This window comes from Desmodus rotundus, chromosome 5 (genome assembly GCF_022682495.2).
Source record: "Desmodus rotundus isolate HL8 chromosome 5, HLdesRot8A.1, whole genome shotgun sequence".
Lineage (NCBI taxonomy): Eukaryota > Metazoa > Chordata > Mammalia > Chiroptera > Phyllostomidae > Desmodus > Desmodus rotundus.
This window is the reverse complement of record NC_071391.1, coordinates 40,258,915-40,274,850: the sequence shown is the minus strand read 5'-3', so window position 1 is coordinate 40,274,850 and position 15,936 is coordinate 40,258,915. Positions and strand designations below refer to the sequence as shown.

The 15,936-nt window shown below is 45.6% G+C and overlaps 1 protein-coding gene across 3 annotated transcripts in view; it reads right to left on the bottom strand.

The window, feature by feature from the left end:
* SCUBE2 (signal peptide, CUB domain and EGF like domain containing 2) overlaps positions 1–15,619 on the bottom strand; it is a 71,804-nt gene extending 56,185 nt beyond the window's left edge. For all 3 annotated transcript variants that reach the window (XM_053925472.2, XM_053925473.2, XM_053925474.2), the window contains exons 1-3: positions 15,440–15,619; positions 14,079–14,201; positions 2,947–3,072 (exon numbers count right to left, since the gene is read on the bottom strand). In XM_053925472.2, the coding sequence (XP_053781447.1) occupies positions 2,947–3,072; positions 14,079–14,201; positions 15,440–15,560 (370 nt within the window). In that variant the 5' untranslated portion in view covers positions 15,561–15,619. The remainder of the gene's footprint in view (positions 1–2,946; positions 3,073–14,078; positions 14,202–15,439) is intronic.
* Between the last annotated feature and the right edge of the window lie 317 nt (positions 15,620–15,936).

Here is a 15,936-nt window from a genome sequence, read left to right as displayed (position 1 = left end):
CCAGACTGCAAACTCCTTGAGGCCCAAAGTTCGTGTTTCATTTACCGGAACCTGTTTCTTCACCAGAACGTGCAGCTGCACCTGAACTGTTCAATGCATGAGCGGGCGGAGAGGAGGCAACTTCCAGAAAAGTCTCAGGCATGACAGAGGCTCAAGGAGAAGGCTGATACAAAAGCAATTTATTTTCTCCAGCCTGATTTCCCATGTGCCTATCACTAGCTCCTGGGCACATCCGTAACAAGCAAATTCCCATTTAAATATCTGTTATCTGGTTTCAAGCTTCAGATCTTACAATCATTGGTCTTCCCACACTACCGAGCAGATGCCTTTCTAAACTGATGGGACTCGAGCCATCCCCTGAAGCCTAACAAACTTGCCCTTCTGTGTTCCAAAGGGTGAAGGGAGCACATTCCAGAGGATGAGCCACGCCGGGACACACCTGGCCTAGGTGTTCCTCGGTGAGGGCTCACGGTGCCCCGGAGAGATCTGCCTCCCTGAACACTAAGTCCTGGATTGCTTTTGGGTAAAGGTGTGCTCTCCTCTGAGCTGCCACACCCCACCCCACGTTTAAGCACTATTCCTTGTCTCCAAGGCAATTAGAAATGTGTCACTAACTTAGGCAATGCACTCTGACTGAATTAATGCAAAGTGTGTGCGTTCACATGCACACATGTATATCACTAGGTTGGTGACTTCCTCCAGACTGTAAAACAGTACTTTACAACCCTGGATGCCGTTTAGAACCCTGCGGCCTGGACCCGCCTCCTGAGACACTAACAGAAGAAGTCTTGGAGGCGACCTTGGCCACGGTGTTGTTTTAAACTTCCTAAGTGCTTTCAATGTGCAGCCAGTGTGGAGAACCGCTGCCACAAAGCCGAAGAGCTATGCCCTGCTTCCAGACACTCAGCAAATAGAAACTGAATTCAGGTGAGGTGAGCAGCGTGGAAGAGCTGCGTTTCGTTTTTCAGACTCCCAGGCAGTCCGATGTTGGAGGACTCTGGGGTTAGTGCCAGGGCTAAGTGGTGTTTGTACTTCGTAGATTCTGGCTAATACATCTGTGGCTAATGTGCGGTTATGGGGCCGAGGAGAGGTGAGGGCTCTTCCCAGAGAACACAGGAAACTGCCACTCCTGAGAAGTCCTGGCTCTGAGCTTCTCTTTCTGCTCACAAAATGCTTCAGCCCTTTCAAGTCTAACTGGCAGAGAAGTCTCTGTGTATGCTAGTCCTGCTCTTCTTAATGTACCACTTTATTTTCTCAGGCCTTTTTTTAAAAAGAATATTTAGCCTGTTCGGATACAGTAAGCAGATGCTCTGGGTCTTTCTGCAAGGAAGATCCTTGCTACCAAACCCACAAAGAGACCCCAAGGACGGAAATGGAGAGAGTCTGCTGAAATATGGGTTGGCGGACAGGCAAGGAAGGCTCCGGGCCTCAGGATTCTGCGCAGGCCTATACTCAGAACCACCCCACCCAACATTGGCTCCGGTCCTTAACTCCTGGCCGGTGTGGCTTCTCGTTCTCTGGAAGCTCACACCTCTCCAGGTACAGGCTTGAGCACAACTGTGATGGCGGGGTCTGCCGCCGGAGACCAACCCTTGGACTGCCACTGCTGGCAAATCAAAGGGAAAAATGAGATTCCCCCCAGAAAATGGTAAAAATAAAACCAAAATCAACAACAAAAAAACCCCCCAAATCTCCAAAAAACCACACAAACACACTGTATGCTTCCCAACAAATTAAACACTAAAAGTGCTTTCCTGTTTTTGAGTTTTTCATTCATCTCAGTGGGTTGCTGCTCTCAGGACTGCCGCCCTAATGGACCTTTTTGTGGGACAATGGCCTAGAAAGCCTGGAAAGGGCTTAGTGAGCCTCTGGCCCTCAATCGAGCCAGTGGTCTGACCCAAAGCCTGACCTCTTAGACAGGAAGGGGCAGAGCTTACATCAGGATGAGGTTCCAGCTGACACTGAAGTAGATGAAGGTCATATGAGGAGTGAGTCCCACAGGAAAATGTTTCACAATAAACACATGCTCTGCCCATACTTATCTGTGACTTTGACGCTGATCTGACAGTATTTGATCAAGTGGCTCTTGCCACTGCACTGTGAGGGGGCCCAGAGTCAGGGCCTGGCTGAAGTTGCCCCTTGGTCAACCAAGGGGACATCAGTGAGTCAGCCCTATGGAGGGTCATCAGTGTCCACAGAATCTGATGCCATCTGTCCCCCATGATGTCCTCCATACAATTGATGACACCAGCCTTAAATTGCAAACAGGCCACCAATACCTGCCTGCCAGGTGTACTGCATCCTCTAAGACTATCCAACACTCACCCCTATCCAATTGCTTGCCATTTCTAAGTTCTGTTTTATTCCTGGCATAAGAAACCCAGGTAAACACCGCTCTTTGCAGTCCCTAACTCGGGGCTCAAACTCCACCAGATGCTTCTCTTTAATGGAATACTAGGAGGATGTTGATGGAAAGGGGCTGTTTCAACTTCTCTCTATGTCAAAAAAAAAAAAAGAAAAAGAAAAAGAGGGGGAATCTACCTGGATGAAATTCAAGCACACACTTGGAGTCTTCAGGACAAAGCAGTTTTACCAGATTCCAGAATAGAGATACTTACAGCATTGAAGAAACGGTTGTAAGTCCAGACTCTTTTATCACAAAGTCAAAGATCTTAAAGGTGACAAGACAATACTAGTAAGTCAATAAGTAGTAATGACAAAGCTCGCCCACCTCCTTGGACTAATGGAGGGTTTATATTATGAATGATCACAACAAAAACTAAAACCCTTTGCCTGGCTTTCCGTCAGAGAGTGTGATTTCTAGGGGGCTAGAAAACGCAAGTGTCTGATCCCCTTTTTTGTTTTAACGAGTATTTCATCAAAGGAAAAACAGGGTGGGGTGCCAGAGGGTAGAGGAGAATTGCCATTCCCAACCGTTTTCCTTACCAAGACAATTATGTCCGTCATGAGCCAACATGAAGCCGTCAAAACAAGTGCAGCGGTAATTGCCTGGAATATTCAAACAGTCATGGACACAGCCTCCTCTGAGTTCGTTTTCACATTCATCAATGTCTGAGAAATAAAAGAGAAGTAAACCAGACAGATGCTATTTCTTTACTGTGAAGAAATATACATTTACCTTTTAACCAGCCATCGACTTCTAGGAATCTATCTACCCTGAAGACACATCTCCGACAACCGGAAAATAAATGTACAAAAGATCATTCACAGTAGCATCGGTAATTACAAAATACTGAACACAACATAAATGCCCATACACTGCAGAGTTTTGAAGAATTATGGTGCATTTACTCAATGAAGTTCTATGCCACTGTTAAAAAAACAATGAATAAGATCCCTATGAACTGATTTGGAGTGATTTCTAGGATGTATTATTAAATAAAAGAAAAATGCAAGAATATCTATAGTATGTTACCTTTGTGTAAAAAATAAGAGGATAGAAAAAAACATACATGAGAAATTCCAACATGCTTTATTTTTTGCAGACCTTGATAATATTACCCTAAAATTTATATGAAAATGCAAAGACTCAGAAGAACCAAAACAATTTTGAAAAAGGAAAACTGGAGGACTTTCACTTACTGTATAGTTACAGTTACCAAGACTGTGTATTGTAGTGAGGGCATAAAGAGAGACACAGCGATCAGCTGAACTGAACTGAGAGTCCAGAAATAAACACTTACATTTATGCTCACTTGATGTTAGACAAAAGTGCTGAGACAATTTGTCGGGAGAAATGATAGTCTTTTCAACAAATGGTGCTGCGACTATCAGATATCCATATGCAAAAAGATTAATTTAGGCCCTTACCTCACACAATATATAAAAATCCACTCAGAATGGATCAGAGACCTAAATGTAAAAGCTAAAACTATAAAGCTTTTAAGAAAAATTATATAAAGTTTTTATGAGAAAATGATACCTTGGGTTAGGTAAAGGTTTCTTAGATACAACACCAAACACAAAATCCATACATTTAAAAATTTATAAACTGGACTTTATCAAAATTAAAAACTTTTGCACTTCAAAAGACATCATTAAGAAAATGAAGACAGGCCACAAATTGGTAGAAAATACTTGCAAATCCCATGTCTTATAAAGCACTTACAAAGAACTCTTATAACTCAGTAATAAAACAAACAACTCAATTTTAGAATGGGCAAAGATTTGAATAGAAATTTTACCAACAAAGACATGTGAATGACTAATACACACATGAAAAGATGCTCAAAATCATTAATTATTAGGGTAATTCAAATTAAAACCACAATGAGATACCATTTCACACTCACTAGAAAAGTTAGAATTAAAAGACAGACAATGACAGGCAATGGCAGGGATACGGAGAGGCAGGAACCCTCACACATTGCCGATGACGATGTAAGATAGCACAACCCCTTTGGAAAACAATATGGCAGTTCCTTAAAAAGGTTGAACATAAATTTACCGTATAACCCAGAAACTCTACTCCTAGGTATATACCCCAGAGAAATGTAAAATTATGTCCACACAATGACTTGCAGGTGAATATTCACAGCAACATTATTTATAATAGCCCCCAAGCAGAGGTAACCCAAATATCCATCCACTGCTGAATGTATATCCATCCGTACAAAATACGTATACCCACACAGCGGAATCCTAGTCAACAATTAAAAGGAATGAAATGCCAACAAGTCTTCAACACAGATGAACCTCAGAAACATTATGCTATGTGACAGAGACAAATGCAAAAGGCCCCATGTATTGTTTGATTCTATTTACATAAAATGTCCAGAAAAAGGCAAATCTACAGAGACAGAAAACAGATTAGTGGTTGCCTAGAGTTGGGGCTGGGAACAAAAATTAACGGCACATGACATGCGGGATCTGACTGAGAGGAGGAAAATGTCTGAAAGCTATATCATGGAATGGTTGCAAAACTCAGCTAATTTATCCCAAATCTTTGATGGTACACTTACTTAGAATTGGTGGATTTTATAGGATGCAAATTATAACATTAAAGTAATTAAAATAAAATGCACATTTAGCTGCCTATCTGTATAAAAGAACATAGGAAGGCTACCAGAAACTGCAGAGATGGTGACCCACAGTGTGTGGGAAAAGGGGTGGAGAGAAGGAGATGTGGGAACAGGGTAATAAGAATAGGAGGAAGGAGTAACTCCTCTCTGAGCTTTTGTATAACTTTGACTCTCAGAACCATAATGATATTTTACATACACACATGAATACGTACATACCTGCATATGAATGCTCACCCCAGGAAGCAGGGGTGAGATGAAGAAGGAAATAAAAAATGGCATACAGACTTCCAGTCCAGATGGAGGTATAGGTAAACAGAGCTTGCCTCCTCACACAACCACAGCAAAAATTACAACTAGACTATAAAACAAATATCACCCAGAATCCTCAGAAAATCTAGCTGTATGGAAGTTTGACAACCAAAGAATTAAAGAAGCCACATTCATCCAGATGGGCCACACTACTAAGACAGAGAGATATAGCAGCTCTGCCTAATACACAGAAACAAACACAGGGTGGCTGCCAAAATGAGAAGACAAAGAAACATGACCCAAATGAAAGAACAAAACAAAACTCTAGGAAAAGGACCAAACAAAATGGAGATAAGCAAGCTATCAGATGCAGAGTGCAAAACACTGGTTATTAGGATGCTCAAGGAACTCACTGGGTACTTCAACAGCATAAAAAAGGCCCAGGCAGAAATGTAGGTTACACTAAGTGAAATAAAGAAAAATTTATGGGGAACCAACAGGGGAGGGGATGTAGACGAGAATAAAATCAATGGTTTGGAACATAAGGAAGAAAAAAACATTCCATCAGAATGGCAAGAAGAAAAAGAGTCCAAAGAAATGAGGATAGGCTCAGGAGCCTCAGGGACATCTTCAAGTACACCAACATTTGCATCATAGGGGTGCCAGAAGGAGAAGCGAAAGAGTAAGAAATTGAAAACGTATTTGAAAAAATAATGATAGTCAATTAATATTCAACAGAGAAAGCAAGCACATACAATGGGTTAAAGATAGTTTCTTCAATACATGGTGTTTGGAAAATTGGACAGATACATGTGGAAAATGAAATTAGATCACCTTCTCACACCACACATAAGAAAAAATTCAAAATAAATCAAAGACTTAAATGTTAGACCTGAAGCCATAAAAATCCTGGAAGAAAATATGGGCAGCAAAATCTTGGACATTGCTTGTAGCAATTTTTTATTGGATATATCTCCCCAGGCAAGGGAAACAAAAGAAAAAAATAAACAAATGGGACTACATCAAACTAAAAAGTTTTTGCATAGCAAAGGAAGTCATCGACAAAATAAAAAGACAACTGGGGAGAACCAAGATGGCGGCGTAGGTAGACACACTGCGCCTCCTCGCACAACCAGAACTGACAGAGAATCGAACAGCAAGGGGGACCAACACCAAGAAAATAGAAAATAACCATTCATCCAGACTGGTAGGAGGGGCGGAGACGGGCACCGGGGTGGAGAGGACTCGCGTGGCTGTGGCGGGACTGAGACTGGCGGAGTGTGGGACAAATGGCGCAGACAGTCCGAGCACTAGCAGACCCTGCGGCCCCACATCTGCGCAGATAAACCAAGAGGGCCGGACTCAGAGTGGCGGAGAGTGGGGCAGGCAGAGCAGCGGGTAGCACCCCGCGGCACCAAATTTGCCCACAGATAAACCTGACGAACGGCGGGGAGCAGACCGCGTAACCCAGGGCTCCAGCTCCAGGAAATAAAGCCTGAAACCTCTGATTGAAAGCGCCCCTGGGGGTTGGGGCGGCAGCAGGAGAGACTCCCAGCCTCACAGAAGAGGTTGTTGGAGAGACCCACAGGGGCCTAGAGTGTGCACAGGCCCACTTACTCGGGAACCAGCACCAGAGTGGCCCAGTTTGATTGTGGGTAGCAGAGTGAAGGATTGAAATCCGGAGGAGAGTGAGGCGGGCGCCATTGCTCCCACTCGGCCCCTCCCCCTCGTACAGCGTCACAGCTCAGCGACCAGCGTTACCCCGCCCTGGTGAACACCTAAGGCTCCGCCCCTTAAAGTAACAGACGCGCCAAGACAAAAAAAAAAAAAAATGGCCCAAATGACAGAACACTTCAAAGCTCCAGAAAAAATACAACTAAGCGACGAAGAGATAGCCAGCCTATCGGATGCACAGTTCAAAGCACTGGTTATCAATATGCTCACAGACTTGGTTGAATCTATTCGAAAAACAGATGAAAAAATGAAGCCTATGCTAGGAGAAACAAAGGAAAATGCACAGGGAACCAATAGTGATGAGAAAGAAACTGGGACTCAAATCAATGGTGTGGACCAGAAGGAAGAAACAAACATCCAAACAGAAAAGAATGAAGAAACAAGAACTTGGAAAAATGAGGAGAGGCTTAGGAACCTTCCGGACGCCTTGAAACGTTCCCACATCCGAATTATAGGGGTGCCAGAAGGAGAAGAGGAAGAACAAAAAATTGAAAACTTATTTGAACAAATAATGAAGGAGAACTTCCCTAATCTGGCAAAGGAAATAGACTTCCGGGAAGTCCAGGAAGCTCAGAGAGTCCCCAAGAAGCTGGACCCAAGGAGGAACACACCAAGGCACATCATAATTACATTACCCAAGATTAAATGCAAGGACCTACATCCAAGATTACTGTATCCAGCAAAGCTATCACTTAGAATGGAAGGGAAGATAAAGTGCTTCTCAGATAAGGTCAAGTTAAAGAAGCTCATCATCACCAAGCCCTTATTATATGAAATGTTAAAGGGAGTTACCTAAGAAAAAGAAGATCAAAAATTGGAACAGTAAAAATGACAGCAAACTCACAGTTATTAACGGCCACACATAAAACAAAAACGAGAGCAAACTAGGCAAACAACTAGAACATGAGGGTTGTCATTAAGGGAGTGGGAGGGGGAGAGAGGGGGAAAGGTACAGAGAATAAGTAGCATAGATGATAGGTGGAAAATAGACAGGGGGAGGGTAAAAATAGTGTAGGAAATGTAGAAGCCTAAGAACTTATAAGTATGATCTATGGACATGAACTATAGGGGGGGAATGTGGGAGGGAGGGGGATGGGCAGGATGGAGTGGAGTGGGGGGGGAAATGGGACAACTGTAATAGCATAATCAATAAATATATTTAAAAAATAAAAAAAATAAAAAGACAACCAACAGACTGGGAGAACAGGGGTTAATATCTAAAATGTATAAAGTACTTACAAAACTCAATACCAAAATAACAAACAACCCAATTTAAAAATGGGCAAAGGACCAGAACAGACACTTCTCCAAAGAGGACAAACACATGAATAGACATATGAAAAGATGCTCAACGTCACTAATCATCAGAGAAATGCAAATTAAAACCACAATGAGATACTATCTCACACCTGCCAGAATGGCTCTCATCAATAAATCAACAAACAACAAGTGCTGGCAAGGATGTGGAGAAAGGGGAGCCCTTTTGCACTGTTGGTGGGAACGCAGACCGATGAAGCCACTGTGGAAAGCAGTATGGAGATACCTCAAAAAATTAAAAATAGAACTGCCTTTTGACCCAGCAATCCCACTTCTGGAAATATATCCAAAGGAACCCAAAACACTTTTTCGAAAGAACATAAGCACCCCTATGTTCATTGCAGAATTATTTACAATCAACAACATATGGAAGCAGCCCAAGTGTCCATCAATAGATGAGTGGATAAAACAACTATGGGACATTTACACAATGGAATACTACTCGTTCATAAAAAAGAAGAAAATTTTACCCTTTGTGACAGTATGGATGGACCTGGGGAACATTATACTGAGTGAAATAAGCCAGTCAGAGAAAGACCATATGATTTTACTCATGTGGAATCTAATGAACAAACTGAACTAACAAGCAAACAGAGGCAGACTCATAGAGGGCACACAGATGACAGCTAGTAGGGTGGGTGGAGGTGAGGGGCTGCAAGGATTGAGCAAAAAGGAAAAAGGACTCATGGACATGGACAACAGTGTGGAGACTGCTGGGGGGAAGAAGGTATAAAGAGCCTAAATGGTAATGGAAAGAAGTACAATAAAGATTAATTTTTTTAAAAAAGAAAAAATAATGAAAGAAAACTTCCCTAATTTGGTGAAGGAAATAAACATACAAGTCCAGGAAGCACAGAGAGTCCCAAACAAGATGAATCCAAAGAGGAACACATCAAGACACATCATAATTAAAATGCCAAAGTTAAAGATAAAGAGAGAATCTTAAAAGCACAAGAGAAAGGAAGAGAGTTACCTACAAAGGAGTTCCCATAAGACTGTCAGCTGATTTCTCAAAAGATAATTTGCAGGCTAGAAGGGACGGGCAAGAAGTATTCAAAGTGATGAAACGCAAGGACCTACAACCTAGATTACTCTATCAAGCCAAACTATCATTTAGAATGGAAGGGCAGATAAAATGCTTACCAGACAAGGTAAAGCTAAAGGAGTTCATCATCACCAAGCCATTATTATATGAGATGTTAAAGGGTCTTATTTAAGACACAGAAGACCAAACTATGAACATTAAAATGGCAATAAATTCACAACTATCAACAATTGAATCTAAAAAACAAACTAACCAAAAAAGCAGAACAGAAATAGAATCATAGGTATGGAGATCATTTGGAGGGTTATCAGTTGTGAGGGGGAAGGGAGAGAATGGGGGGAAAGGTGCAGGGATTAAGAAGTACAACTTGGTAGATACAGAACAGACAGGGAGATGAGATGTTAAGAACAGTATAGGAAATGAAGAAGCCAAAGAACTTATATGCACGACCCATGGACATGAACTAAGCGGGGGAATTGATGGAGGTAATGAGGGGGTACTGGGTGGAGGGGGACAAAGAGGGAGACACTGGGACAACTGAAATACATAATCAATAACATATAATAAAAATGGAATACAAACAGAAACAAGTGAATATACTGTATTATAAATGAATAATATAACCACATTGAAGGGAATGGGGAAGAAAAGTACTAGCCTAAGTAACTTTGGACAACAATATCTTGACTTGCTGCTGTAAGGTTAAAATCAAAAACAGTTGTATACAAACACTGTACTCTAATTAGTAAACCTGTGTTACTTACAGGATTATAGATCGGTAATTTTGTAAGTACTTCATTTGTATACTAGGACTGAACAAACAGGTAAATATATTGCAGATAATGAGAGCCAAGTTTCTCACGGTTGGAGAAAGAAGTTGTTAATAAGCTAAGAGGAAGGTTAGAATGAATCTTGTGGTATTGCTGAGGAATCCAAAGTAACTCACAAAGTAACTCTGTTGTAATTCACAATAGAGATAGATAGATAGATAGATGGATAGATAGATAGATAGATAGATAGATAGATAGATAATAGATGAAATAGAGCCCTGGCTGGTATGGCTCAATGGACTGAGTGCTGGCCTGCAAACCAAAGGGTTGCCAGTTTGATTCCCAGTCAGGGCGCATGCCTGGGTTGCAGGCCAGGTCCCCAGTAGGGGGCTTGCAAGAAGCAACCACATATTGATGTTTCTCTCTCCCTCCCTTCCACTCTCTTTAAAAATAAATAAATAAAATCTTTTTTAAAAAAGGAAATAGAGATGTGTATGTATTTTGTAGCTCTGTCCATTGAGAGGACCTAGGAATAATCGCCCCCGTAACAATGAAAACATCAAACATCCAGATCTTGGTTTCTATACACCATTCTCTAATAAAAGGAACTATAGCTGCTTGGAGAAGTGGTTGAGTCCATGGTTGGGGAGTGAAAAATAAAAGATGAGTCTGGAGCATCTTGTGGTACCAGAAAATTAGAAATTTCTCATAAAAAGGACAGGGGCAGATAAAAAGGACCGAGGACAGAATGTGATGGCGCTCCCAATGGCTAAAGCGGAAACAACTTGAGCCAAAAATAAATAACTACACATAGAATTAAATAAATACCCATGGGTACATACTGGTATAAATATATAAACATATAAATCAATGCATAAATAAATGGGGGAGAAGAAATGTTCTTTACAGGAGAAGCCCAATTTAACAGCTGCATAAGGAAGAAGGGAAACACAAAATTACCAAGAAGCACCTATCCCAGTAATAGTTGTTGCAGGAAGACCCACAGTTGGAGGCTAAAACCAGCGGGGAAAGGTTTGAGAAGAAAAGGGCTATTAGCAAAGTCTGAAAGCATTGGCCCCAAGACAAGTTTCTACTGAAACAGAAAAAGCACTAACTGTGGTGGGGAAACCCAGGACACACCGTCTTCGTCGGGTGATCAAGGCTGACATCGCAGTTAACGTGACGACGCCGTGTGCCCCCATATGATGTCCAACAGCACTTCCGCAGCAGCCTTGGCCAAAGCTTTGCTTCTGGGCTACTCCAAACCGTAACCTCAGTCTTACCATGAGAAAACACAGGTAATTCTCTTATCTTTTCAACCCCTGCTCTATCAACTCTTATCATGAGAAAACATAAGGCAAAACAGAAGAACTGATGAGTACTCGTCAAACGTGTCCACGTGCCCACGTGCCCACGTCCTAAGACACCGGGAAACACTAAGCAACTGACACCCATGGGAGGAGACACAGGAGAAAAAAGACCAGTGTGATGTGGGGCTTTGAGTTGGATCCTGGGGGCGGAGGTGTGGGGGTCAGGGGAGGACGAACATTAAAAAAAATGATGAAAGTTGAATAAGGTCTATAGTTTAGTTAATAACATTGTGGAAAGGCTAATTTCCTGGTTTTGCTACTGTGTTATGGTTGCATAAGCTGTTAATATTTGGGTGGGTAAAGTAAGAGAAGGACACATATAAATTCTGCACTGTTTTTGCAAGTTTTCTGAAGCCTAAAATAATTTTTAGGTGAAAAGTTTTTTAAAAATATAGCTCCTATACAAAGGCCAAGTTTAGATTAATCTTTATTAAACTTAATTTAGTTCCCTAAACTGAGAAGGACCATATAATGAATACTGATCGCTGAAACATCCTCTCCCCAAAGTCTGAGATGCAAACGAAGATCACGTAGAATAAAATATCTTTTATTTAAAGCCACTTATGAATCACATTATTTTTTTAATACTATTCAGGGCCCATACTTTCATATCTCCAACACTGTGGCAGAAGAAACTTCGTAGAGGATAAAATTCCATTCACTCGGGGTAAACCCAGTTCCCATCCTTGAACATAGACAGAAGCAAATGATACCGACATTTGGACCCAAGAGGCTTACAAACTAATAAGCCGAGAAATACATATAAAGGAGTTACGTCTTTGAAACTTTGCAATTCCCCTACTCCTGGACTCCCGGACCAAGGAATCCAAACTAAACAGAGGCATCCTTACTGACGAGATTTATAAATACGACAAGTATTCAAAGAGCGAGTGTTCCCAGGGTCTTAGTTTAAAATGCAAAGAATGTATGCTTTTTGTCAATGGTGATTACCTGTGGATAAAGGAAGAGGAGGGTCTTAAATTTTCTGTTTTTTCTATTTTTGTGTTTTCTAACTTTTTATAAGCAAATGTAATATATAAAAGCAACAATGCCAGTGAATCATTAGTTATTTTAAAATAAATCATAGACTTTTCAACTATAAACTGTTAGCAATTCCATTGTATTTGCAATATGTCAAACCCAATGGTTAATAATAAGGAAATTCTTGCCACTTGCCACTTCAACATCATTTACTAATATGTACTTTATCCAAAAGAAACCATGGCACGGTTCCTACCCCCAAAGAGAACACAGTGACCAGAGGATGCAGTGAGAATTAAACATTTTTTCCCCAAGCAGAGTACCAATATGTGTGGATTCCAGGACGGCAAATAAAATATTTAATGTGGCGAGGATGTGGTATGGAGGAACCAGCAGACAGATGTTTCAGGGAGAGGTAGCCTTCTGGCTTCCCTTCATGTGGGGCAGATAGAGAGATGGTCGTCTGTCTCTGGGAAAATATGAACTTGGAGAAGCAGGAGGGCTTTATGGATGGACCACCAACCCCACTTGCTGTGAACACAATCAGGAGCCAGCCTCCTCGAATGGAAGAGGCAGGAGTTTTGCTCCTCAGCAAAAAGGAGACTGGGAATGTTAGGATCTCTCACCCAGCCAAAGAGAGACACCAGGAGGCTGAGTGAATAAAAGAGACATGGGGCCAGGGACAGAGCTAGAGTGGACATCTGGCTCTCCTTTACCTGCAGGCTAATTGTGTGCGCATAGCCACAGGTCCCTACCCCGATTCCCCTGGGCCTCAGTGTTCTCATCTGCAAAATGAAGCATGCGGCTGGCTCAGAGCTCCCTGAAAAGCCCTGCCAACTCCACCATGCTGTGATTTCCATCCTCAGGAACAGCATCCTCCTAGCAGCTTCCCGCCTCCAGCTAGTCCTGCACTTCAGAGTTCACGACACGGGAGCTAGTGTGGGGCCCCAGTGGCCCAGAACTCAAAATGGCAGAGTCCAGACTTCAGGCTCCCAGGTCTGGAGCTCGAAGGGCTTAAAATATCTTGCACACATCTTTCCAGGGTGAACTTGAAGCTCCAAATGAGGCAGACCCTTGGTGTGGCTCTAAAGCTTGGCAGGTCTCAATGCCAAACTGCCCAGGGCCCTGGACCAGGTGGAGCCTCCCGAGCCTGCAGGGGAGGGCTGCACTCCCTCTCTCAGAGTCCAGAGAGAAGGTGCAAACTGCCCCAGGGAAGAGCAGGGCCTGCCCGGCGTTGGCAGGCACAGCCCTCCTGATCTACATGACGAGGCTGTGGACTTTCTGGCCCCAAAGTGAGTGATAAACTAAAGATACTAAAATGCCTCTTTTACTTTTTAGAGGCTACATACGAAGGACGTTTCAGAGCCAGGAAAAACTGTACAGTCAGCTCTAGGGAAGCCCTGATGTTTCCAGTTCTTTAAGGATCTGAAATGCATTTCAGAGAGTGGGGAATATGACTTGGGGGAAGGGGCAGCACTTTTACCGGCATTACTGGCCACTACAAGAGCAGAGGAAGCGGGGATCGACCCTTGCTGGCCCACCCACCACCGGCCCCCAAGACACTTACCCTCGCACTGCCTGCCCTCCCCTCGGTAGCCAGGCTTGCAGGAGCACTTGTAGGAGGTGAGTGTGTTCTGACACAGGGCATTGGCGTGGCAGTCATCTAGCCCTTGGGCACACTCATCCACATCTGCAAAAGAGCACAGCGGCTCCTGGTATGGTGCCCATGCTCTGTGGGACCTGACCTTGGCCCCTCTCTGTCACCATCTCCCACCAGCCCGCTCCACTTCACTGCCAGCCAGCTGAACTGCTTGGGAGCCCACCGGACCAACCACCGCGCAGGCGCAGTTCTAGAAACAGCCTGACCCTCTGCCTGGAATACTCCGAGCCCTTTCTCTGTGCCTTCAAAACTCAGCTCAGATCCACCTCTTCCAGGAAGCCGGCCATGACCCTCGAGGATAGGTGAGGTGTCCCCCCAAATGTGCTCCTTTTGTAGCACATATCACACAGGGCAGTCACTTTTTCCTGCCTGTCTCCCTCTCCCGAACGCGTCCTGATCACAGACTGGCTGCGCCCGTGCTGCCTGGCTCACGTGGAGGCAATAGTAAATGCCTGCTGAAAGGTCAAGTTGGGGGAAAAGCTCTGAAAGCTGACTGGCGTGTCCGCTTTCTCTTGGGGCATGGGGGAAAGCGCGCCCTGGGCTCCGAGCACACCATCCTGAGCTCTCAGACGACGCCAAGCAGGGAACGGCACCCACCGGGTTCCCCTCTCAACCTGGACACCGGCCTTGGCAGAGGGATTTCCTGGGTTGACACCAATCCAGGATGTTAATTAAAAACAAAAGTTTTGAAAGTATTGCAAGTCCAGTTAGAGTATTTATCTACGTCTGGCCAAAAGCCAGGCTGGTTGCTGCTTACGGGTATTCCCGGATCCTCAGACGGGGGGCCCGTTCCGCAAACAGCCAAGTCCCGGAGCCGACCCCGAAGCCCTCGGGAGAACGTCCCGGTCCCCAGACAGAGCAGGGCCAAAGCTGCTGCGATCTAAGGATGCACGTACCCCGGCCGAGGCCCTCAGTTTCCCCATCTAGACGGGGAGGAGCTGGAGCCCGAGACTCCGACGCCCTCCTCCCCGCTCAGCAGGGGCGAGTCTGGCTAACGGGCGCTCCCCGGGGACCCTGGGAGGCAGGGACGCGGCAGGAACTGTCACCGGTCCCGGGTCCGGGTCCGAGGCCGGCCGCAGCACCAGGCCCTGGGCCTCTAGCCCCGGCGGCGGTGGCGCCTCGGCCTGGCCGGCGGGTGAGGGCTCCAGGGGAGCGGGGGCCACGCGCGGCTCCGGCAGCCCCCTCCGTGGCGACCCCCCTCGGGGGCCCAGGACGCCCTCCCCGGCGCCGCCCCGCCTGCCAGGTGCGCCCCGCGCCCGGACACTCACCCTCCGGCGGCCCCGGGGCGCGGCCGGGGCCGGACAGGACGGCTGCGGTCAGCAGCAGCGGCAGCAGCAGCGGCAGCAGCGCCCGGGCGGCCCCCGGACAGCCGCGGCCCGCGACCCCCATGGAAGGCGCGGCGGCTGCGGGCAGAGGCTGCGGCGCTCGGGCGGCGAGCACGGCTGCGGCTCCGGGAGGTGTGTGCGGGCGCCCTGCCCGCCGCGCTCCGACACCCCCGGCCTGGCCCCGCCCGGCCCCCGAGCCCCGGCCCCATTTTCACACGGTCCTCCCCCGCCGGGGGCGGGCGGCGCGGGGGCAGAGCCGCCCCTCCGGGCCCCGTCCCTTCCCCCTCGATCGGGGCGCAGGGGGCGCGGCCAAGGTGGCCCGAGGGCCGCTGTCAGCCCTTCGGGGGCGGGCCTCGTCCCCCCCGCCCCCCCCCCCCCCCCCCCCCCCGCCGCAGGTCCCCCGCGCCAAACCCGCTGCTCCCGCACGGCTATCCTGCTCC